General features: G+C 41.3%; 2 protein-coding genes across 9 annotated transcripts in view; one reads left to right on the top strand and one right to left on the bottom strand.

The window, feature by feature from the left end:
* NRG4 (neuregulin 4) overlaps nt 1–17452 on the bottom strand; it is a 49657-nt gene extending 32205 nt beyond the window's left edge. For 3 of the 5 annotated variants that reach the window (XM_027657644.1, XM_027657646.1, XM_027657645.1), the window contains exon 1: nt 17318–17452. In XM_027657644.1, coding sequence (XP_027513445.1) covers nt 17318–17426 — 109 coding nt within the window. In that variant the 5' untranslated portion in view covers nt 17427–17452. The remainder of the gene's footprint in view (nt 1–17317) is intronic. The other 2 variants (XM_027657647.1, XM_027657650.1) reach the window with 2 other exon arrangements.
* Nucleotides 17414–25546, top strand: part of TMEM266 (transmembrane protein 266) — a 59516-nt gene continuing 51383 nt past the window's right edge. For all 4 annotated transcript variants that reach the window (XM_027657638.1, XM_027657640.1, XM_027657639.1 and 1 more), the window contains exons 1-4: nt 17414–17513; nt 18678–18778; nt 19799–19904; nt 22003–22191. In XM_027657638.1, the coding sequence (XP_027513439.1) occupies nt 19828–19904; nt 22003–22191 (266 nt within the window). In that variant the 5' untranslated portion in view covers nt 17414–17513; nt 18678–18778; nt 19799–19827. The remainder of the gene's footprint in view (nt 17514–18677; nt 18779–19798; nt 19905–22002; nt 22192–25546) is intronic.

Below are 25546 nucleotides of genomic sequence, written 5' to 3'. Positions count from 1 at the left end.
TTTTTGTTGTCATCACATTTCATATTGCAAACATTGAAATAGTAGTAACTTAGCTTTCTCCTACCTTTAAAAAGGGAGTGCCACTGGAAAAAAACAATTAGGTGATATTTATACTATTATATTCAATGTCTTACCTGCAGACAAGAGTACCTGCAAAAGTAATTTTTAAATTCGATTTATTTTATGCTTAGGAAAGTTAACTTTTGTACGTTTTCTGTTTTGTAAGTCAAGAGTTTGTTTTTCATGTAGCCACATGGAAAAAAATCTGTATTTTTTTCAATGGGAACAGGTGGCTATACAACTAGAAAATAAGTCAGGTGCAGGGAATTGATCTGAAACAACCTTCCTTGCCGTTTAAGTCGGGGATCCTCACTTTTGATTGCTACGTGCATGTTTGTTATGCAGGACTGCTGCACTGACCCCACTGTGATATGTGATGTGAAGGTGCCTATGGACTGGAAAGAAGAGTTTTGTCTTTGTGGAGGAGAGTGGCTGGAGTTTGTTCACTGCATTCTTTAAAGTTCTCATTTTGTTTTGAACAGAAGTGCAGTCAAGTTTTTAACTTGATAATCTTAATAAGTATTAAATATTGTAAGCATTGAGATATTTTGCCTTTTTTCCCTGCAATAACCTATTTAAAAGATTGCAAATAGCTTTCTGAAGAACTTTTATCATGTACTGAAACGGGCAATGAGAAAAGTTCATTTTAAGTTTTCAAAAAAAACCCCTGAGTTTGAGACTTGCTCTGAAGGAGCTGTTTTTGAACAGATATTCTGTGCATTAGTATGTCTTCCAAGTATTTTAAAATGAGGATTCAACCCTCAGTACACAGCTGTGAAACTGGGCTGACAGTGGGAATACTGAGTAGGTTTTGGGAGAAGGAAATATTTAATGGCTTCTATTACAGTCTCATGAGAGCTGTGGCTTATCTGCTGGTGATCTACAGCCAATATCTGTGGTAGCAGCAGCACTGAGGGCAGGCAGCTCTGCTGGCTGAGACTGACTGGCAGGGTCTGTTAAATCACTGCTCAGCTGCACCTTGCTGTACTTTGGTGAATGACTTTTGTTCTGTGGAATTTTTTTCCAGTTCAAAAGAAGAAGAAAAAAAAAAGCAGGGGGAGTGGCACAGGAAACCCCAAAGGTTTTCTTTTAGCCTGCTCAGAGAACTTTGGAGACTACTAAGGGAATGGTAGCTGGGTTTTTTAAAATGCACGGTGTTGTATGACTTGTACTGAAGTCTTCTGAAATGTATTTTGTTTGGGAGTTTGTTGTAGGATAAATCTGTGATGGATTTAACTGTGACATGCTCAGTGAGATTCATGGTGTCTTCACCAAACTTGACTCCCCAGTATTGTTTTTAATGTGAAAATGAGAAGAATTCCCATAGTATTTGCTTCTCATGAAGCAGAAATAACTGGGAGGGCAGTTTCTCTATGGTCTTAGGAGTCAGGATCACCATAGTGACTCTTGAGACTCACATTAGAAAAAGATTATACTAAGTTAAAGATACTGAAGGTTTTTCATTTAAAGATACTGACCATCTTCTTACATCTATTATTCTGCTGTAGAAAAAGAAGTGGTTGTGCAGGTGATGTAACATGGTTCTAGCTAAGCAAGAGACTATAACAGTTATTTTGAAGTGCTGCTTTTAGGCTGGTACCCAGCCTTCATATCCTGCCAGAAGGCAGGAGTTTTGATGTGTAAATGAAGGTATTCTTTGAAATGCTGGGAAGGCCTGGAGTGCCAGGCAAAGGATTCCCTCAACAGCCCAAGGAAGAGGATTTCAGGGACTATTACAACCCTTTGAATCCTGAGGTACGTACTGTCCAGCTGTAAGGGTGATATTTGGTTTATTTTTTAACATTCTTGTTTTTTTTCTCTCTGAAAATGCTCATTAGCAGCTCCCTTGTACTTTTCTGGAATTTGGGAGCAGTGGAAAAAAACCTGGTCCTTTTTCCATTAGCAGCTGGATGTTTTACCCAATCTGAATGCATTGCTTCATTCTGAAGCTTAGTTGGGCTGGTTGCTTTTGAAGAACTTCTTTCAGCATAAGATGATTTCCTTTTTTTGGGGGGAAGGGAAGGGACTGCAGTCGAAGGAGCTGGTAGGCTGCCAAGGCCTGAGTATGAAAGCAGTGGATACAGTGAACTAGCAAACAAAGACTAATTGGTTATTTGTTTGACGCATTTGGAAAGGCAGCCAGTCCTCGGAGTGCCCAGGTGACTGGCATCAGCTGGGATCTGATGGATGTTTGCTGGGTTAGAGGAGGGAAGTGTATCCACATCCTCATCTAAGAGCACTGTTAACTTCCACAGACTGCCTTGGTAGAGAGCTTTCAGGGACTGAGTGAACGTGTGAAGTGAGCCAGCTTTCTTCTGCTTCATGCCTCCAAATAAGGATTAAGGTACATGGGACAAATTGACTGGGAAATACAGGCTTGCACAGTTCATTTTGTCAGGAGGGGGAGGACTTCATGCCCTAGTGCCTGTGTCTTTCACAAGCTTTAAAAATCACTTTAAAACATCCTCACTTTTTGTCGTTGGCTCTGTGGGGCAGGAGCTTTCTCTCCAGGTAATGTCTAATGTAATGAAATACTTATCTTGGTTGTGGTGCTATCATAAAGCAATGCCAAGTGTTTTTTCATGGAAAAAGGGAAGGCCAGTGTTCAAAATATTAAATTATAAAATGGAGGATTCGGTATTGGAAGAAAAACAGGTGGTGGTACTTTCCTTCCCTAGAAGGACATCTGATCTTGGGGCTTTTACTGGTTGTATTTAAATGGTTTAGCAAAGCCCTTGAGTCTGAAAGAGACTGTTTTTCTCTTACTTTCCCTGAGTATATAAAGCATACTGCATGAACAGCATTTGGCAGGAGAGGAGCATAATGTATCTGAAACCTTTAATTATATGCTGTAGGCAGCTCTGTCTAGGTCAGAAGACACCATATTATCAAATAACATATTATAGGCATTCAGAACTTGCACAGTAGCTTGATTATTCACTGAATAATTGGTCTTTGTTAAGCAGATAATGGCACTGTTTGCATTCAGAGCCTAGGTTTGAAGTATATGACATAGATTATTTGTATTTTTAATCATCTGTTATCCAGCTGATGTAAGAACTAAACAGAACGGAGTTCAGTGGAAGCTTTTCCGATGGCAGACTGTGCCTGTCACATTTACTGTGTGACACCTGCAGTTCTGAAGGGGTCTGAGAGATTTTTCTGTTTGTTGAGTTTAATTCTGTATGGGTGTTCGTAGCAATGCTTGGGTCCATATAGACTGTTTAAACATAGACTGTATTAGAAACCAAACCAAACAGAAAATGCCCTGAAGAATAAAACAGTTTAGAAGCTTCCCAAACTGCTTGCAGGCAGAAAGGGAGGAAAATAAACAGTGAAGGAGAACAAGTGTGTGATTAAGACAGGCAAATAGGATTTATGAGTGAAATGGCATGTCTCTCTATGTCACACACCACACCTTATGTTGCTTATCTATAGAAGAGAAAGTATTTCTACCTTATGAATATTTATTTAGGCTTTTTAATGCTTTAAGATCCCAGTGTGGAATAGGAAATTATTGACTGCAGTGTCAATAGCTGATAATTTTTGCAAGTATGTCAGAATATGATGTAGGGTAAGTTTGCAGGTTCCTCTGGGCAATCATTTATGTAAGTTTATGCTTGGAGGTAACTGTGAGCTTGTTAGAATCCCCACTGCTTCAGTGCTTTGTTTTACACAGGCTGGGGAGCAAGTGATGATGAACAGACCTTTTTCATCTAGATTTCATCTTACTTTCTTTTTCCCAAGCCGGAGTTTAAAAGAAAAGCAGTAAGGTGATAAAATTATTGCCTTTAAGGACAACAAAAGTGATGAAACCCACTCAAAGCAGTGGTTTTATTGTATCAAGTGCAGCACGCTCAGTTAATCAAAACACATGTTCTCTGTCTGTGACTGTTCAGCCTGCAGAAGATCAGCCTGCCTTGCAGTAGACAAGTTGTATTTTCCATGGGAGCTGAATGCCCATTTGAGCTGTGATCAGCACTCTGCCTTCCCTAAGGAGATGATAGTGATTGTAGCATTTATCATACAGAAAGGAATCTGTCTTGCTCTGTGTATCTGCCAAAAGACTTGTGAAAAACAGAGACGGCGGCGGCAGCGCCCGTGATCCCGGTAACCCCTCAGACAGAGAGACTGGTGGGGAACTGAGGAAAACACTTCCCCACTTCTCACCCAAGCCCCATATTTGCCCACAGCAGTATTTTGAGTTGGGCTGGTTTAGAAGTATGTCTGTAAAGGAATCTGCCAGCAGAATGTTGGCTGAAAGGCTCGTGTAGTGGGCTGTGCACGAAGCTGTTGACCTGTGCTGCAGAGACACGAACCTCCAGGTGAAAACAAATCCTTGCCCACACCAGAAATTGAGTACAGAATGCTGTGGCTTACATTAAAAATGGTTACTTGAAAATCAAGTGAAATGACAGGCAAAAGTTTGAAATGTTGGCGTTCAGGGAAAAATCCAGGCGCACACCGGTGTTTTGATAAAAGCAGGGAGTTTGTCTGGGTTATTTAGGTTTGAAAAAAGTAATGCATGTTCTCCTTTTATCAAGCAGTCCTGAGAATGGAGCACAGACGTAAAACCAAGGGCAAAAGTTCTATTTAGGGAAGGAAAGATGGAGCAGACTGAAGTTGCAGAGCACTTTTTTCATGGAAAAGCGCTGAATGTTTGAATTTTGCTTTAGTCTTCTGCTTTGTAACATGTAGCAAAGATGATGGATTGGTGATTCTTCTGACTTGGCAAAATTAAGGCTGCTCTCTGGGAAATGCAGCAAAAGAGCCTCAGAGGCTGCTCTGAGTATGCTTATGGATTTGTGCTCCTATGAGAAGTGTGTGCCTTTGCGAGGAAAGGAGAAAGGAAGGACTTGCAAGCCAAGATCAAAATAAAAAGTGATATGTAAAGGTGCCATACATGACCTGTTTTTCAGGTCTCTGCTATGGGCAATAAAGCTACATGGTATGTAATTTCTAATGACTTTCCTCTTATCAAGCTAAAAACATTCTCTTCCTTTTCCCCCCGAAGGACTGAACTATAAGGTGGTTTTGTGATTTGAGCAAGGACAGATACACACGTAGCAGCAGCAGCTCCTGGCTCTACCTGCTGGACCCAGCTGCTTCCCCCCTTGCCTGTTGTGGCAAGTGGTGTCAGTGGTGTTCAAGTTGCTAATTGTTAATTTAACATCCAAGTGAAAAGGTGGATGGCAGTGTGTGTGTCCATAGCTAGAGGATGTGTATCCCCTGTGCAAGGTGTGTTGTATTCAAGCTTAGATTTTATTCGGTTTGGATAGTTTTGTGTTTGTTTTGGTGCAAGGATAAGTGTATGTTTAAATGAGTTTTCATCTTTTCTCCAAAGTATATTTTACATTTTTATAATCATTTATAACTGAAGTGTTGGAGGAAATAATTCAAGCATGAGTATTTAATAAAATATGATCAGTAACACCGTTCAATGTTGCAATTCATTTGCCTAGAAAACCCTACTAGGTTTTTCCTTAAATAAACAGGTAAGCTCTCTTGCCCTTCCCCGATTTCCACAAGTTTTGACACTGTATCTACTGACAAACTGTGTAGGTCGGGTTAGGAACAACATTTTTGCCATGTGGATGTTTTGTCATTTTCCAGAATGTGTGTGTGTACATGTGGATCCCATAATTTTTGTGCCTTTGGAACTCTCATTAAGGTCATCCTGCTCCAGCACTTCAGGTTTGATTCATATGTTCCACCAGGTTGTCTCTGGGATGGCCTCTCATCCTATTGATTTGCTGTGATATTTTTATGCAAACTGTAGCAAAAGGAAAAATATTTTAAGAATTGTAAATGTGCTTTTCACCTTTTGGACACAAACTGGTGCAGTAAAGGGGAGAAAAGTCAGCACAATGTGACCAGCCATCTCTGTAAGTTGTTGATGGAGCACAGTTTGAGAACATCTGGACTGTGAAATGCACCTCTTGAACTTTCATTGATCGGTTCCTTGGGCTGTCAGCCAGCGAGTGTATTTTTAGATACTTGCAGCAAATCTTATTGCATGTGAGAGAATGCCAGATCCATAGTTTGTCAGCTGCTGTTTTTCAGTAAGTAGGGAAAACGGATTTGGGTTTGAGTTAAATAGTTAATTTGGTGCTGCATTGCAGACTGCAGTTTGTACAGCTATACCTGAGTTAGCTTTGAACTGGGCAGCTTGGCAACTGGTACCAAAGTCCAGCTGCAGCAGTGCTGGCTCAGCACGGGCTGTGATAATCCTGCTCGCTAATCCAGAGAGGAAAACTGTTGGCCTGGACACAGAAAAGCAATCTTTTCTTTCAGTAAGCCATGGCCTCTAAAGGCAGAGATGGGAAAAATGTGCGTGTGTTTAATTTTTATGGCTCACCACGGGTTTTTTTACAGGAACAAAGGGAGGCAAAGTAATCGAATGGAAAAGGAATGGGCTGGCTCCTTGTATGAGTGAAGTGGGATGCATGCTGCAGTCACATGGCACACTGGAGCACGGGTATTCCTTGGCACTTCCTAAATGGAGCTCACTGCTGTTGAAAGCAGGAGAAGGGAATTCTGCTGTACCTGTGTGCTCTGCCTGCAGCTGCACCAGGACACCAGTTAGTGGTGAAATGCATTTAAAGTGTGCAGCTGCCTGAGCTGATTTCATCTGCCCATAGCAGTCAGACAGGTTCTGCTCTTGGATGAGGGTGCACTGGGTTTTGGCCTGCCTGTATGTGATGGATCATTTTTCTAGCCTTTGGATGCTGCCTTGCACCACTACTGAGTGTTCTTTGAAGCTCAGGACACTCGGTTTGGACACCTGTCTGTTTTGTGCTTTGTAGAAGAGCATTTCCAGTATTACCAGCTGTTGAAATGACTTGTTAATGGAATATTTCTTCAAAACCTTGTTCATTTTGGATTCAAGATAGAAGTTTTTCTATCCTGAAGCATTCCCTGTTTCTTATGCTATCTATCCTGCAATTTCTCCTAAAAGATCCTATGTTCAGTATCACAATAAGTATGATAAGTCCATTAAACCAAGCTATATTAATCTACACTTGTTCAAAACTGTGTGATCTTATTACTGCAATCATTGTCTCAAATTAGATTAAGTACTTTGGAGCAGGGGTTATATCACTTCAAAAACTGCCTTCTAAATCACCTAAATGATGTCTCTAAATAGCATGAGAATAACTAAAGTAAGGGACAACTTTCTTGTCTGAAAGACAGTTCATTTCTAGGACCTTAAAAATCGTAGGATTCTGATTGTGCTTTTGATGTCTTTCCCATGTTGATCTCACAGGGAAGTTTGCAGTGGATTCCTTTGACAGCTCTCAGAACAGACTTTAAAACACAATTAATTTTATTTGTGGAATATTTTCATGTATATTTTAAAAAAACCCCAACAACCTACATGTATAATACTGGAGGTTTTTCTGTTGGAAAGTGGCATTTTTCACTATGTGAGTGCCATACCACAAGTCAAAAACTTGAGTACTAATCCAGATTTTGGCATCTGTTTCCTATGTGGTCTTGGACTTTGGGTTTAGTTAGGGAGTATGTACTCATTAGTTTACTTAAATTCTATTGAAAGTCCTAGTGAGTTTTTAGCTGAGATTCATAGATTGTTTACCAGGAAGTGGTTGACTTGGAGGGGTTAGTGCAATGTTGATACATTGAGAATTTTCCAACTGTTTCACCAGCTCTTCATGTTTTTCATCCAGAAGCTGATACAGGTGTAGCTTCTTTGCTCTCATATGTCTGTCTTTGGATATGTTTTTCTGAGTTTTCTGCCTCCCAGGAGTGTGTAATGACTAGACTGGTAAAGTTTTTTCTTTAATTTCAAAAAAGATGAGTGGATAAATCTTAACAAAAGTCTGTGTTTGCAGCTTAAACAGACATGGTCCAGTTACAAGCAGGTGACTGGTATGGGGTATGGGTTGAAGAACAAAAGTATGTTTTATTTAGATCTTTGTATTTGTTTACTGTTCTGGGTCTTGCACTGCAGTATGGATCCCTTGCATAACCTTTGCTTGAAAAACATCCTTTTATCTGCTCAGTGTATTAGACAGGACCTCCTTATTGGATATGGGTCATGGGGCTTGAAGTACTAAATAAGATACTGCTAAAATAGAGCTGTGGAGGGTGGCAGGTCGACTGCTATGTAGGGTCACACAGCAGCAGCCAAAGCTTTTCTGTCTGTGTGGTGCCACAGAATACTGAAGGATGGGTCACAAAGATTTTTCTGTGGGGCAGTGTGGTTGGGTTTTCCTGTTTTCTTTATGATCTTCTATTTTAAAGAAAATAGTGACCAAACAAAGCTTTTTCAAACACATCTGTGTTATGTATTCTCTGGACTGAACTCCAGGGTAAAGGAGTTTATACAACAAACTTGTCCATTGTACTGCATTTCTCCAGCAGACACTGTCATGTGTGATATAGGTGTTCACAGAAAGTCATTGTACCTCCTTTAATACATTTGTTATAATTATTTAATACATAGGCAAAAGCCACTGTGTGTGATTTGGAGTTAGTGCCAGGCATTTTAAATGGGAATAAGTTTCTTCCATCAGTTCATCTCCCTAGCTTTTTTCATCTGCAAATGAACTACTATGGCTTCTATATTTAAAGAGCAGCCTAGGAATTAACATGGCATGACTTCTACTTGAAAATGCATGTGAGGTTTTTATATGCTATTTGTTTCTTCCCATTGACTACAATTTGATAAGTATTGAGTAGAGCAATTCCTGCAAAGGTTACTTTTGGAGTTGCCAGAGAAGCTGAAGGCAGGTCCCTGTCCTGTACTTTCTTGCAGCTTTGTGAGTGACAGCAGGAGCTTCCCTGGGCTGTGCAGCACCTCTGGGGTTTTGGGGCTGCTTCAGGAAGACCAGCTCCAAGGTGGGGATCCTCTGCACCTTTGTTAGGTTCATCACTTGCTTTCCCTTGTCTTTGTGTCTTATCACTACAGTTCCTTTAAGTTTATGACCAAAACTTCTCTAAGACAGGGAAATACTTTCTCTTGGTTTTTTTTTTCCCTTTTCTTCCCCTCCTCCCTGAAGGAAGAACTGTTGTCCAGGAAGCCACAGTATAGTCCTGTGAAGGCACCTGAAGTGGCCTTCAGGCACTGAAGTCCAAGCAGCTGAAGCAGCATCACAGCATTAACACTTCTGTTTGAACCACAGCACATATTTTATCTGTCTCTAAGCTATCCAGGTGTTGTTCTCACTGCTCTGTGCCTCTCACTCCCTCGTGTTCTGCAGGGGCCGTGGTTGCTGAGCTTGGTCAGGGGTGCTCCCTTTTACTGGGTGTCTTTAAGGCCCTGGTTCCAAGTGCAGTAGAGAAGCCTGAAGGAACACTGAAGTAAATTTTAAATCTGAATCCCAGAGTGCCACCCTCACTGCTTTGCAACATGGATTTCTTAGTGTGTTAGCAGTAGCACCAAATTAGTGTGCCACAGGAAAAATTGGTTCTTGGCTCACAGTGTTAAATCACAGTAAGACGAATTTCCTTGTGAAGAGTAAACTTTGTGAGCCTTTAGCAATTGAGAAGTTAATCTCAAGTTTATCTTGATGCTGATGCTATCAGTGGAAGAGCACAAGCTGACAGTTCTCCCCTCTAAATCAGAGGGAGTTCATGGGTGGGTGTTCCTGCACTCTTCTTTGGAATTTATTCCATAGCTTGTGATGCTCTCCATTTACTCATGTGACAAGAGCATCAGTCCTCTCTGTTCTTGCAGTGTTTAAAAGGGATGAGGACTGGGCAGAGATGTTGAAGGAGGAAAAGATAAATTTGGCATTTTTAGTAATATGGTATATTACCAGCTGAATGCATTTTAATATGTCTTTATATGAATAAGCAAATAGCTTCATTCTAAAGGAAAAATGCTGCATGCCTGTGCAGGCCAAACGCATTTTAACATTTTCAGAAAGTACTGCTCTTGCATACTTCAGTGATCCTTCTTGTATTTCCACACAAAATAACTAATGAATTGATTACCTCTAGTTATAAAAGAGCAATCACTTCCCATCCTGTTTCCAGGTGCAGTGGGAAGAATTGTTCTCTTTGCTGGGCAGTTTGCAGTGGATGGTCTAGGCAGACTCCAGACACAGGCTGGCCGTGTGTGTCTTCCCTGTGAGACCCTCCAGACCCCCATCAGAAGGGAGGGGGGAAGGTGCCCACCTTGCTCCTACACGTGGAAGTTACTGGCCAGTTGACAGGGCTACGTCCTCCAGGTGGTCCATAGGCCTGTTGGGGCTGGGCCTGCTGACAGCTTGGGCTGAGTCCCTCCCCATCAGCATTTTGTGGCAGAAACGTGGCCTGTGAGATGTGTAAGTGCATTCCATCACCTGCTGGGGGGTGACACAGTTAAATGCACTGGCCATCTATTAAAGTAATGGCTCTCAGTACACTGCATGTACAAGGCAGTTAAATCTTGCCTTTGAGGCTCCCAGTGATCACTGAGGACCTTCCCAAGCCACACACAGTACAGCTGTTGTGTCTGCACGCCTGTGTGAGGTAACTTGCCTCTGAAGTACAAGACAGACGTGAATTCAAGAATTTTAGTATCTGTGTGCTCTTGCAGAGTTTACCCTGCATGTATCACCAGGATTAAATACTGCAATTGTTTGTAAATTTACATCCAAAACACCTGGGCTATTTGCTTCCAGGAGCTGAATTACAAAGCATAGCACTGTTTGAGAGAAGAGCAATATATTTCACATCAATGGACTAATTATTATATACTTGCTTTTAAGATACAGAGTAAAGCCATAAATTCATATAAATTTATTGCATTTTGTCTGGAAGGTTGCCCATAGTACTTTCCAGGAATGACAGAACATAGATATTTCTCAAAAATACATTTGTAATATAGTTGGTTCTTAGAATGAAATCTTTACTTCCAAATGCTGTTTTTGTCTTGTCTAAGAACTGGATTTAGTACCAGTCTACTTAGGTTTGTTTTGATTCTGTATTGTTGATTATGTGAGAGACAGAAGAAAAGACAGAAAGAACTTACTTCTCAGTCTCCTTCTATAGAAATACAATATTTGCAGGCCTCACAGAGCTATAATTGGTGAGATGCATTGAAATCCTTAGCTGCAAGACATTAAATAAATGCCAGGAATTTCTTACGAGGTTTTTCTCTGTACTTTCCCTCATTCTTATTGTAGTGTGAATCCTTTTGTATTTTGGTTGACATTAGCTCCTCTAGAAAACTAGAGAATACTTTAAAAATTTCTAAAAGCCTTTCAATCCAAAATCCATTAGGCCCAGGATCTAAAGAAAATTAGAATTAATAGCTTGAGGAAGAGTCTTAAAGTTGAAGTCTAATGGCTGAAAGGCAATCTGAAAGTTACAGTAATCTAAGGGTATGTGCAGAAACTCAAGCTTGTATTTATTGGAAGGTTAACCTCCAAGTAAGATGGGCAGCAGATATTGTGGATGAAAACTCAAATGTAGTGAGTTTTAACCATTTTCATGACAGGTGGTGACCCTGGTACTTTCCCATGACTAAGACAGTGTCCTGTAAGACAGACTGACAGTGTCACCCCCCTGAATTGAGGCATCCATCATACTCAGGGTGACTCAAGGGAGGTTGTCTCAAGTATTTGTGTTACTCTGCTGCTATTATTAAAAGCCTGAGTGAAATTTCAGCTCTGTCCAAATAAATTTTGCTGTTGGATTCAGATGGACTTTTACCTCAAAAGCCATCAACAGAGTGCAAAAATTAAGTGCGTGTGGGATAAATTCAAATCTAATCAGAGATGACCTGCCAGGTATTTATATAGACCTAAAAACATTCATTCTAGCATGTTCCAAAGTGCAAGTTTTTTGGTTTTTTTTTACTATTCTAAAGGGTGGCTGGACTGATCTTGCTTGGCTTGAAAATAAAAAAATGTGGCTGCAGGTTTCTGGTTGTACCTTTTCTCTGCAGTTCCAGGGAGTAAGAAGAGAGCTAAAAGCAAAATCTAAGAGTTGACTTTTGATGGACGCAAGAAAACCAAACTTCTCTGAAACTAAATTGGTACTTGATTTGCTTTCAGTGGTAATAATTTGGCATAATATGAGTCAACTAGGTTAGTGTCATCCCCAGACGTTTAAAATTCAGAAATAGAATTGTTGTTAGCCAAGCAAATACAAACCCAACCTTGTTTGGGTTTCAAATTGAATATTTTAATATTTAGTCCAAGGGGGATTTGAGGGAGTTTTTTTGGGTTGATTTGTTTGGTTGGTTTTGGTTTGTTTTTTTCCTTTTGAGAACCAGAATTTGTGACACAAAAAAAATCTCGTGTTGTGGGGGGAGTGCCTGTGTTACGAAATTTGTCCAAGCGATCTTCTAACTATATGCTGACTGAGCCCTTTATGACAGAGTCATTTAGTTTCCCAGACCGGAAAAAACCAGATGTTTTCAGTCCAGTGGAGCTGTTGATGCCAGGCTTGTTCCTATCAACATGTGCAGTGGCACATGGCAACAGCCAGCTAATGCTGAGCTTCCCAACTGCCAGCCCAGAAGCAGGATCAGCACAGTCCTGCCAGAGCCATGTCCAACCCCGTGTCCCTGTTGGGATCCTTGTGCCGTGCTGTAAGGAGGGATCACCTCCCTGGCAGCCGGCTCTGGTCCCACTGCTGCTCTCTCTGTGCTGTGCCCTCACTCCAGCCAAGGTGCCACCCCAGCAGCTGCAGCCCTGAGCAGGGCAGGGCACCTTCCCTGGGCAGTGACACGGTGTGAGCTGCCAGCCCCCTGCCTGATCCTGAGGGCAAACACCGAGCCTGCCTTGGGGCTCTCCCTTTATTAAGTTAGGCCCAAGCTTTGAAGGCTGGACAGATGTGTAAAGGGACCTTCTAACTAAATGATTGCTCCCTTTTGTTTGTTCTCTGGACTGTGGCCCTGTGGCGTGGGTGCTTTCTCTTCCACTTTCACCACCTGCAGAAGGTGTAGGTAAGTGTTGGGATCATCAGCTTGTTACAGCTGAATGAGGGTGGTTTGTGAGGTGCTGAGGGAAATGGCATGCTTGGAGTTGCTCCAGAGGAAGAGATCAAATGAATAATCTTCTGGCTGAATGAATGCCTGCTGTTTATTGAGGAGCTCAGAGCAAACCAACAGTGCCAGTACACACTGTGGAGCATGAACTGGAACGAGAGCCCAAAGGGGCTGTCGGGGCAGCTCTGGTTTGTGTAGGAAGTGTGCAGTGTTTGCATGTCACAGAACCCTGTCTGTAGACCTGCTGCCCAGCCCCTGCCCTCCCTCCCCAGTTTGGAGGGGAACTGAAAGCAGAAGGAAGGAGCAGGAGCAGAGTCTTTTCATAACCTTCCCAAACAGAGCAGCTCCTGCTGTTTCTTGCAGTCTGGAAGCACCATGTACTGCAGACCTGCAAGCTCCTTGGAGGGGGGGCTTTGACTGGGCTCTCCTCAGAGTTTGTACTGGATTAGTCCTCCTCTTTTAGTAGCTTTGTACTGGATTAGTCCTCCTCTAAAGGCTTTTTTCTAGCTACCCTTACTTGTCCTGTAGTCCTGTAGTCCAAGGTTTGCAGTACTGAAATGTTCAGGATTCGACCAATGATGGTGTTGGGTTTATGAAGAGATTGTTATAATTGTTCACGAGATCATTTTTCTCTGTTATGGCCCATCTACACTTCTCTCCAGGAAATATGACTTACACTTACAAATAATGAGAGTCTTTAGTTACATGATTACATGCTCATTTTTCCTCAAACAACATTCTGCCTAATTTCAACATACAGGATGATCCCACAAGGGAACAGAATTATGTCTGCATGAGCAAGTTCAAATCTGCCATTTCCTAATTTGTGAATGCCTGACTCTTTTTTCCAATCTAAATACCTTTTCTGCTATGGAGGGTTTTTTCCTTGTTTTTTTTTTTTTAAATGTGAAAACTTTATTGTTTTTAAATAAAAAAGATGCAAAAAATGTTCCTTTTCACTTGAAATAAAAAGCCCCATCTCTTGTGCCTCTTTCCTTTCAGACACACATGGGCATGTTAAAATTTAAGGAAGTTAATTTGCTGTTTGTTTTCTGTGTGGCATGTCTGCATCCATAATTTTTTGACAAATCTAAATGTGGTGGTTTTTTTAAAACAAATGAAGGAGATGCTCCTTATCCACCTATACAGAGCCATATAAACAAATACTCTATCAAACTCTTGTGTCAAATAAGGCATTAGGGAGGGGCAGTTTAATAAAAATAATTACTTCTTTTAATATAATAACCTGTGATTTTTCCCATTGGGGAAAAAAACAACAACATTTTTTTCAACCTGAAGCAAAGCAAGGAAGTGTAGGGACCACTCCTGCAGATTTTCATCGTTTCCCCTTCAGAAGTAAAAGTTGCTGGATTCCTGAAGGAAGCAGTTTTGGCATACCTGACCAGTAAAACTTTCTAAATGCAGATGAATGGAGCTGGTTAAAACTCTCAGGAAAAAAACAGTTGTTGTGATCCCAGGGAACCTAATTTCAGTTCTTGGAGAAATGTGACTTGCATTGGTAGAGATGAGTGATCACATCAGGTTCATGCTGATCCTCAAGATGACATCCATGGTGTTAATCACAAAAAAAAGAAATTTGGCTGGGCTAATTCACAAGAGCTAAACGTGGTTACCCCTAAATTACACTTCCCTTTTCTCTTTGAAAGCTTTTGGGGTAGTCTAGGTGTTTCCTCTACTCCTATTTCAGATTATTCCCTTTCTTCCTGTTTTTCTGAATAGTTCCCAGACCTTCTTAGGATTGCCCAGTTGGCACCTGAATAGCCACCATTTGCATTTGAGCTTTAGATTGTACAAGGCTGCTAATTTGTAGACTGAAATAAGGACTCAGCTTGTTTGCATAGAGGAAGCAAAGTTCCATTTCCTGATCTGGACTAGATGCAGAGTAAAAAGCTCCAGTGTGACACAGAAAGAGAAACATCCCGCCTCCCCCCACAGATTTGCACCCCTTCCTCAATCTCTTCAGTGTTTTCATGTTGGGTATTTGCTCCAGCTGAATATTGCCAATGGCCAGGGCTCTGCAGTCAGCTTTGATTTGACTGTTTCTAATCTAAAGTGTTTCTCTGTGCTGTTGTTTCTGTGCACAATGCCCTGCCCTACACTTTCTGTTCTGCTGACATAACTATTTTTGGAGCTGTACTATGACCTGTATCAGGGAAGCCATCCTGCCTTTTTTTTTTTTTTTTTAATTTTGAAGAAGTTCAGGAAAAGAAAGATAGTTTTGTTGTTGTTGAGTGAAATGCCGAATGAGGTTCCTGGTCCCACAGTAACAGCCCGTGGGCAGAGGAAGGAGCTGAAGCTGGGCAAGGGCACCTAAACCTCACATTGCAGCCAACAGTGGGGTCTCCTCAAGTGTGGCCTGTGGCATTTCCTTTGAATGCAAACCTGTCCAGGTGTCTCAAGCTACTGTTGGGGGACTGTGTGGCAGAATCTTTAGTTAGAATAACATGTCAGAATTTGATTGTGTAGCTACCTCATAAGAGCACGAACTCAGGTGTTTCAGATAACATCTGAATTTTGTGCAGGAGCTTACAGCTTGGTGATAATACCCCTCAGAACGTGAGCAAGGACAGCAAACAGCTCTGAATCACGTTGTCTTGACTTCAGCTCAGCTGAACACAGGGTATGAGTTAGTAGGGACTTTGGTGCAAAAGGCTTAAATTAAACCATCTTCCTACTCCCCACCCCCAATTGGGCCCACTACACTGTGACACATATTTTGTAAGACTGTGCTTAAATCAATGCTAAAAGCTGTGGTTTCCATGCATAAGTGGAGTATAGATTTTTTTAAAGTTTGCTCTTGGAGTTTTGTTTTGGTCCCAGGTTTTTTTTCTTTTAGCTTAGAGTGCGTGGACACCACGTGCTGTGCTTCCAAACTCTGTCCTGTGCTTTGTGTTGTTTCAGCTGGACTTTATCTCCTATTAGCAAGCTCCAGCCAGGGTGTGGTGAGTGACAATAGAAGGTTGCTGTAAACATTAACGAATTAACCGAGGTAGGATGTGTACTGGGCAAGGACAGCAGCGGGAACCTTTGCTCAGTGCAGTGACCCCACTGCCCAGCCCAGGAGCTGAAGCAGGTGCCCCTGCAGAGGAGAGGGGGAAGAAAACAGAATCAGCCCAAGGGTTGAGGAGCACTGGCATGTATAGTACCTGTGCAGAGAACAGGAAAGCTGAAGGGCTTGGAAGGCGAGCCCAGCACTTTTAAACACTGGGAAGATCTTGCCTCAAAGAGCTCAGTGAACGGGGTACAGCTTCCTTCACCTGCTGCAGAGGGGTGAAGAGCTGAGTCAGCTCAGCTGAGATTTGTACTGTGATCCCCCACATTTTGAGCTGTGCTACTTGTGTACAAACTTACATGCTTCCCATCAGGTTGTGCTGTCCTTTTGGTACGTACAAATACGTCAGTCATTTAGTGCAGTGAATGTTTTGGGTTGTTATATAACTAAAAGCTTGCAGTAGAAACTCATGGGACAATTCTTTCCTGTCTGTTATATCTCCCTTTTAAACTATTTCTGTTAAACTTTGGAAACTGTGCTCTCCTGCAGCCATCTCACCTTGAAAACACAGCACAGAACAAGCAGATTGGGCAGTGCCCATACTCACACTGAGTGGCAGCTCAGCATGTGCTGGGTGCTGCCTGGTCTCAGTTCTATAAAGTGAGGGAAAAAAACCAAAAACCCTGGACCTGTTAACTAATTCTGTCAGATCAGACTATAAGAGACAAGGCTTTTTTGTCTACTGAATAAATTGAGTGTGTCAGGTGGGGAAGGGGCTGCATGGAAAAATTTTCACTCAGGTTATGGATGGAATACCCGAAAGTTGCCCTCTGCCTATCTCTGCTCAGTTGGTAGGGAGGAGAGCTACATCATTCCTCTTTGCCCACACTATATCCTATAGGAATGCAAGAGAGAGATAAGTGCAGAAGAACAGAATCTCCCTGCTGATCCTTGTTGCCTTTAAACACCACTCAGTTGCACAGAAATTTCCTGTGGAAGTTGCAAGTGTTTTATGTTGCTATAAAAGGTGGGGTTTTTTAAGGAAGCTAAAACCAGATAGATGAGGTGGGGTGGATGGTAAAAAATACCTTTCTGCAAAATATCAGTATATGTTAAGACATTTCTGTTGCTTGCATAAAGTCTGGAAAGAAGCATGAATCACAGCAATCCATTTAGGATATAGATATACAACAACCTATTGCATCTTTTTTGTCCTCTTATTGTCCTTGCTAACTCCTTGTCCTTTCAGTTCATTAAATCAGCGAATACATTAGTCATTTGCACCAGAAATTACTCACTTTTGGCCACTTTTTCTCTCAGGAAGGCTCCACTGAGTCCTTTGGAAACTTGACTCCCTGTGTCTCCTTCCAGGTGTGTCTCCAGGTTCCTCGTCCCACCTTGTGTCATGGTAGATCCCTTGGGCTCAGCGAGCTGGACTCTGCTCCCTGCGGAGCCACCGGCGCTGTCGGCAGAGCTGCTCCTCTGGTCCTGCTGGTGAGCAAACTTTACCTGTGGAGCTGCCAACTCCAGGAGGAGGGAGCTGGTCTGGCTTAGGGGTGTTGCCACCAGTCAGGTCCGGTTCAGAGACCTGGTTCAGTTGTAAAGCAAAATTCTGTATGACTGTGCATGTATTTCCAGCTTTCAGGAGAAAAGGAGACTCTGTGTTCTGGAGAGGCAAATCTTTAATGTTTGTGTCTTGTGTGAAGGAACTGCAGTGTTGCTGGCCCCCCCCTGTTATGACTTCAGTTCCCTCAAAATCTTGAGATTAATCTAAAAAAATAAGACTTTTTAAAAATCTAGCTGTACATTTTTTGTCACTGTTTTGTTTTCTAAGCCCTGTTTGGGAGAGAGATTGGGGATATTAACACTGTGCTGTCTCGTGGATAAATGGTGAGTTTTTTACTAGGTTTAGAAACTCCCACATATACATTTGCCTGCCTGTCCTCTGAGGCCAGTTTCCATCAGTTTTATTCCCATTTCCTAAGTCAGCTGTATCCCCGTGTACCTTCTGTCCTCCAGACCTGCAAATGCATTTCCAGCAGGAGTCTCGTTTTCCTCAGTCTCACAAGACAGGTGCACAGTGCCTCGTGCCTGTAGGTTTTTTCTCAGAATGAGCGCTTAGAACAATTGGTCTGGGTAAAATTTTTCATTCAGACTTGTTTGGGGTTTTTTGTGTTGTGAAAACATCAACCCAAAGGAGATGTTAGGGAGCCAACTTCACAAAACAAGGCTAATTCTAATATTTTAGTTTTGTTGTGCTGGTACGTGTAACAATTGCTATCATAAAGCTCTGTGTGATTTAAACATGCATAATTTTAGGCAAATGTTCTAGTATTTTGCTGCCTTAGGGGTATAGTAAATAAAATAATTTCAGGACGACAAAGGCCAGGGAAGAGGCTCCCATTGGTATTGAATGGATGTCAAATCAAGTTTCTGCTGTATTAGCAAAGCTTTATCTGAAAAAAGTTTGCTTCTTATTCTATCTTTAGAAGCATTACAAGGTTATAAATAAATAGTGTGTGTCTTTCTAAAATGTGTGCAGTCTTTGGTTTTGAAGTTGTCCATGTTTCTTCATATGGATAATTAAATTGCTTTTGGCTGACTTATCTACTTGAGGAGGGCGATCACAATGTATACCCTTTCTTTTTGCACACCCAGGCACATTATCTGGAAGATGTGAGAATCCATTGGCTATATTTTACATTTTTATAAGGTTACAGAACATGAAATAAGGCCTTGGAAATGGCTCTACAAAAGACGTAAGTTCAATTTTATTGTTTGATATCAGGTGATTGTTAAGGGTCTTACAGTAGCTACATTTTTATGTCTCCACTGTAAATACTTGACCAACAACTCAGCCTGTAAGTGGCTCTCCTATAAAGTTTAGTATAACAAGCATTTCTCATGATCATGGGTGTTACTGTCAGTAACATTCTGATTTGCCGATGTTTATTTCTGTTTAATTAAAATAGGAGTTTGTTTTGATCTTGCTTTTAAAAATTATTTAGCATATAAACTTTACGGTAGCTTTACGAAGTCTCTCATTATGTCTCTCTCTAAGAATTTTTGTTTGGTTTGTGATATTCTCTGTTTTTCCTGCTTCCCAAACCTGTGTCAATCAGTAGGTTTCATTCTCGCAGACTCAACATTCTGGTTGCAGTGCATTGGTCCAGGCACAGCACCAGCGGAGATTTTGCCACAGGCAAATGTGGCACCTTTTCCAAAGGTGTTACTGGGTTCTGTTGATCAAAATACTCTCCTGGTAACAGCCCATCTAGAGTGTTTGACAACGTGAACTAATTCTTGAAAGAGACTTTCTAAAGCAGCGAATGGAGTCAGAACACAGTTCCAACTGGGAAATGGAGAACAAATCCCTGACCTTCATCGACAAAGCTAATGCTCGTCTCTTTAATGTATATTAAATTGTAAAAAATCACGTGGCTTCAAGTAGAATTTGCTCTCCTGACGCAAGCCATGAGCTTGCTTTGAAAGTCCACTTCTCCCTCTGACCTTGATTATCTTTCTCAAAAATGCAGTGGTTTAAAACAAGACTTGTGTTCTTATGGAAGTATATATGTCTCTGTGTGTATGAGTAAATGCACTGTAACTTTACAGCCTCAGTAATATGGAAGAATTAACCTGGAATAGAAATACTTCAAAAAACAATCACGGGGGAGATAAAATTATTAGACAAACTTTCAAATTCACAACAGAAGTCAGTGTAGCCCTTTGGATTTCTTTCAGCTGTGTTTTGTATAACTTTGTTTTGCTTCTCACAGAGACCTAATCTTGCAAGGCTAGAACTTGTATGCAGAGCAGCTGGAATAAGTTAAATATTGGAACTACTGCTGGTTTTGTTGCATCCTCCAACATGACCAATCCTCAGTAAGTACCATCTGATATAATTATAATTGATTTTAAATGAAAGGGAACAGGTTGCTGCCTGTAGGAGAACGATGTTGTGACATCAGGAAGGTTCTGAAGTTGTCTAAAGAGTGTGAATTAGCAGAAAAAACATGAATGCTGTAAGCATGTCTGATGTATTACTAACAGCAGTGGCTGAAAACTGGTATGTTATATTATTTTCAGGTCTGTTTGTCTTTTTTTTCCCTGCCACCAAACCTGTCCCAAGCCTGTCTGCCAGGACTAGTCTGGTTTTTTGGTTTTGTTTTCAGTCAAATCAGATTATGTCTGTGATTTAGTCTGTCTAATACAGAAGCTAAGTACTGTTGGGAGAGGGAAAGGCAGCACCAACCCCTCTCCTTTTTCCTTTGTAATACTGGAAATGGGATCATCGTGTGCTCTTTCATGTAAAACTGAACGGGCTTGGTCTTGTAAAGGTAAATGTCCACAGGATGGCACTAAAGGTGAAAATCAAAGAAAATTCTTGCTAAAATTAGTTCCTACCTCTGGGTTTCTGATTTCAGGTTGTTTACAGAAGAATACAGTTCGTTTGGAAATCAAAGAATCTCATTACTTTCTGTTATTAGTTACACATGAATAAAATAAAGGCCTTTAGGTTGTTCAAATAGTACTTCCTTTTACCTCTGCTCACTGCCGTAGTATGACACAGCTACAGCCTTTCCCTGCCAAATACTGGAGATATAACAGCATTTTCTGGGTTTTTTTAAGTTACTTTCTTATGTAATGCTGGCAGCAGCTAGCTCCATTTAATTTAGGAATAATGTCTTCCATCTGAAAGGGTTAGTCTAATGTGAGGCTCTGACCAATAGAAACCTTCACACAGAATTTTGGTTCCCTCACCCACATCCATTCATTATACAAAATATAACAGTTAAGTACTCTTCTAAACTCCTTACTTCTGGGGGAAAAAAAAAGGAACTGTTAATCAGGTTGCTTAAATTGCTGGAAGATTTTAATAAGCTTCTTTTAAACAAAATCACCAGTGCAATTTTTGCAGTCAGATATCAGAGTGAAGTTGGGTGCTAAGAACTTTTTAACTATATCCCTGTGGAAAAGGAGTATCTTCTCACCTGCTGTTGAAAACCTCTGACAGTAGCCTGAGATTTTTTTCAGAAGTTAACAGGCCCCCCTGGAAGAAAGCTGGAGGAGTTTGTGCTTGCACCTCCTGTGGATCAAACAGAGCAAGAGCTTTGGCTGGTGCTGCAGAGGATCACCCTGGCCATGCAAACTGTCCTACAGTGGAGTCATCCCTCACATGCCATCAATAATACACTCCCTGACTAAGTTTCTAGAGCAGGAGCATCTTGTTATAAATGTGAAAGACATGCACATTGTCACACTGGTTTTAACTGCATGGAGATTCCATTAGTGGGCTGGTGTAAGAATACACGATCAGTGCATTCTTATGCACAGTAGCTGTGCATAAGGACAGTTTAGGTAATCTTTATGGAGGAATCCATAATTCTTCTGAATCATTGTTCTCCTTTCAGAACTATTTTGTAATAACACAATGATCTTTTCTAGTTAAATGAAACAAAGCTGCCATCCGTCAGAACTATTTGAATCAATATTCAAATCCACAGTGGAAGAGGGGTCAAACTGCATCCATTAATTAACAGTTGATTTGTACACAATGATTAATAAGCTTAGCTATTCATTGCTCACTGATGTAACTTACAAAGCAGTGAGTTTTTAGTTGGCACAGTCTCCTTTCTGTTTTGCATGAATATTTTGCTTTTGGGTTCGTGCATTTTTTCTGTGTTTGTTTGTTTATAACACAACCACTTATATTTAGTGCCTTTGAAGCAGATTCAGCAGGGTGAAATGCTGTTCTCCTTTGTGAGGTTTCTGTTGATCACAGTGAGATCTACAAAAGACAAGTTTGGAGAGATTTGGTCTCCTCAATGACAACCCCTCCCTCAATGACCTTGCAGAGGCCTTTTAAGTTGATGGCTCTTTGGGATTCCATGAAGTTTTTGTCTCCAACTTACTTTTACTTGTTTGCTTATTTATATGTTTATATCTTTTATGTGTGTATGTGTGTTTATTATGTTTTCAGGCCTACAATTGAAGGTGGTGTTTCAGAAGTTGAGATAATTTCACAACAAGTAGAAGAAGAGACCAAAAGCATTGCTCCTGTACAGCTTGTTAACTTTGCTTATCGAGATCTGCCTTTAGCTGCACTTGATCTGTCTGTGGCTGGGTCCCAGCTTTTGTCAAATTTGGATGAGGAGTACCAAAGAGAGGGGTAAGTACAAAGGACAGAATTTTGTTTTATGGTTTTAGATTATAGTGATTTCAGGACCTGTAAAATAGGACACCTTAAGCTGGAGAAGTGCAGCCAGTTGTCCTCAAACTCTTTTTAAAACCATTGTCACAGAATGGAAGTGACCTTTTCTAATACAGCTGATCTGGGCTGGTGTGGGGCTCTTTATAATTCTGCTGTTTGACCACAGTTTGGAAGCCTAATCCCAGGAAAAACTGGACAAAACATTTATAGCCCATTAGAAAAGCAGAATGGCCTGGTGAAAGTTCTTTGCAAAGGAGTTTCAGGAGGGTTTCAGGATGACAGAGAGTTGGCTGCTGAGATTCTTGTATGTAGTTGTGCATCTCCTGACAGAGATAATGGCACAGTACTGCTGATTCCTGGACAGATAGTGTACTTTTCACCCAGTAATTTGAATTGTGTAGTTTGATCATGTGTGAATGTTGCCTTTGATAATGTATATAGTATATACATACTGCTCCTGTTTTCATAGAACAATGATTCCAGTTTTATTGAAATGAAAGATCTTAACCAGTTCATAGCATTTGCTCAAACATAACCCAGTGTCAGATTATGTAGCCTTGTTGTCCTACAGGACATTAGAAGTCATCCTTATGCCTGGTTCAGGCTTGAAGTGGCTGTAGGTGGACTGCTGTACTAAATCCTTTGTGAAAGATTTGGGTCAACTGGAGAGAATCCAGAGGAAGGCAGTGAGAATGATTAGAGGCTCAGAAAACCTGCCATGGAGTACTGATTGAAATAATATGAAGAAGAGACTTTGAGGGGAGCTTCTAAGAGACTTCAGTGAGGAAGGGAACAGCCTGTTATTGATCTCTGTGGTGTTTGGGACAAGAAGTAAGAAGCTGGAATTGCAGCAGAGAATAGTGAGGGCAGTGAAGTGCTGGGGTAAATGGCTGGTGTGTGGGGGAGGGAGGGGAACTGAGGTACTGTAATCAGGAAGGTGTATTTGTCAGGAATGATAACACTGTAGTTTAACATCCCTTGGGACAGAGGTGAGGTGAGCACAGGTGCCCAGCCCTGCTGGTTCTGTGATTGCTGTTCCACCGTGTGTCACACTGAACACGTCTGCTCCACTGTCAGTGGGATCCATACAAAAGCACTTCCCAGCAAGCCATATAGAATGCTTGCTGATGAAGACATTAAAGGGCTTTATATAAGCCTTCATTTATTAACAACTCAATGAGTTTTAACCTGTGCTCTGTAATCAACAGAGACCTGCTTGATCTCAGCCCAGCAGGTATTCTGTGTGGAAGTCAGGAAGCAATATGTGGGGAAGGCTCTTGCTTTTAATTTCTTCCCAAATTGGACTTTATGAGACATCTCCAGAAAGTTGTTACTCCAAACAAGGGGAAATACATTTTGAGTAGGTTATATAAGCACGGTACAACTGTAACATAAAACACCCTGCATAGCAAAAGAGGCACTTGAAAATTAATTTGAGTATGCAGGTGTAACCCTCAGGCTATTTTGGTGCTGAGTCAATACCAGTTTAGTTCAAGTATGCATTTTTATAGATTTTTATGATCTGAAACTCGATTTTTCACTGTGCCAAAGGGCACAGATCTCTCATTGTAACCATTTGAGCAGCTTTGCAGTCTTAAGCATGGAAATAGGCCTGTCATTCTTTTCCTCAGCAGAGATCTCTTCCTTCACACAGACTTCTTTTGTGGCTTTGTCAGGCTGCATGGAAGTAAGCAGGGGCCATCCAGACCTCCCAGCTGTAGATTGCATTCTCTGAAGAAAATTCAGAGCTTTAGTTTGTGCATCTCAATGCATTTTGGCTGAGAATGTTCAGCTGAGTCCTGGGACTGCATCTCCCGTGTGGGAGTGGTGCCTTCTTCCTTTCAGAAGCTCTCATGACAACTGATGCCCTGAGAAATTTAGGAGCAGAGCTGAGCTCCAGAAGCCCAGCAGCAGACTTAAAATACTGTCCCCGTGCCACCTTCTGGCTTGGTGGGGAATATGTCTGGTTTTATGAATGGGGTGTGATTTCTTTCCCATGGCCTTGTTAGATGTGACTGGCTTCAACCTGAAGGAGAAGGAGATGGGGAGGGTCAGATCAGTGGACAGTCTACCAGTAAGGTTCCATTTCCATGCATGGAGCAGCAAGAGAGATATCAGACTAGAGAAGAATGAGAGGGCAAGAAAGGAGTCTTCTGATTTAATGGTGCATCCTAAGGTTTTCCTCTATTTTTCCTTCTTAAAGGCCAGAAGGTGTTCAGGGTCCAAGCACAAATTTAACCTGGTTGCTAACGAGGGGAGCTTTTTGTTTCATCTGAGAGAATGTTTGTCTTAATAAAGCCAGTATTAATGGGCAATCAGGAATAGGTGGATAGCTCAGGAATAGCTCAGCCCTCTTTGTGTGCTTGGAAACTCTCAGATGGCATCAGATTAGCTACCCCTCCCACAAGAAATGAAAAAAACGAAAGGAAAAATTAAAAAAAAAAGAAAATTGTGGTCTGTCTTTAACTTGTTAGACAGACAGTGTGTAAGCTGACATTCCTATGGCTTTAATAATGGAATAAAGATCTTATTTTGTATAGTTTGATAGATCTTTCCTTTTTTATATCAAATTCTCAGGGCAGTCAGTTCCTGTCTGTTGAAGGAATTTTGTGGACAGTTTTGTCAGAAGTTTGGATGACAGTACTGATTCCTGTGCTAAGCAAAAAAGAAAGCACTGCAGATTAGATGGTGCATTAAGCCTGGCCCTGAAATACACCTGTAAGTGCTGAAAGGGTAATCAGGCAAGAAAAACCTTTCTGCACTCCCAGAAACCCTCAAACACATCACAAAATGTGTTGTCTTCTAATGTAGGCTCAGAAACGATTCTTCTCCCTCTGTAGACTTCTCACACAGGGAAAGTACAAAGATTTACATGATGGAAGTTGGTTAAGTTGGACAGAATCTGCATTACAAATACTCATTACAGGTCACCTGGGTGGGCTGGCATTGCCATTGCCTTGCACTGATGAGGAGTAAGGTGTGTGAGGCTTCCCTGAGTAGGATAGGAGGAATTCCTGCATCTGCCTTGCTTCCTAGACTGATGTGCCTGATGTTAACAGAGCTATGGGTCTTACTCTTCAGAAAAAAGGGGTTTTCTGGAAAATGCCAACAGTATGTGACTAAAACATTTGGAGTTTTATGTGACTGTAGCAGTCTCTTTATAAAGGTAATCTCTTCCTTACTGTGGGAAGAAGCTACTATTTCTTCTTACTGTTGGAAGAAACAAGAACCAATATGAGTGTGATGTTCCTCAGTTAATGGCCCCACTGATCTGCCCTGCAGTTCCCTGGTTAGACTCATCCTTAGAGATCAC

The sequence above is a fragment of the Corapipo altera genome, unplaced genomic scaffold, assembly GCF_003945725.1.
Source record: "Corapipo altera isolate COAL_440 unplaced genomic scaffold, ASM394572v1 308, whole genome shotgun sequence".
NCBI classification, from domain to species: Eukaryota; Metazoa; Chordata; class Aves; order Passeriformes; family Pipridae; genus Corapipo; species Corapipo altera.
This window is presented reverse-complemented; position numbering and strand designations above follow the sequence as displayed.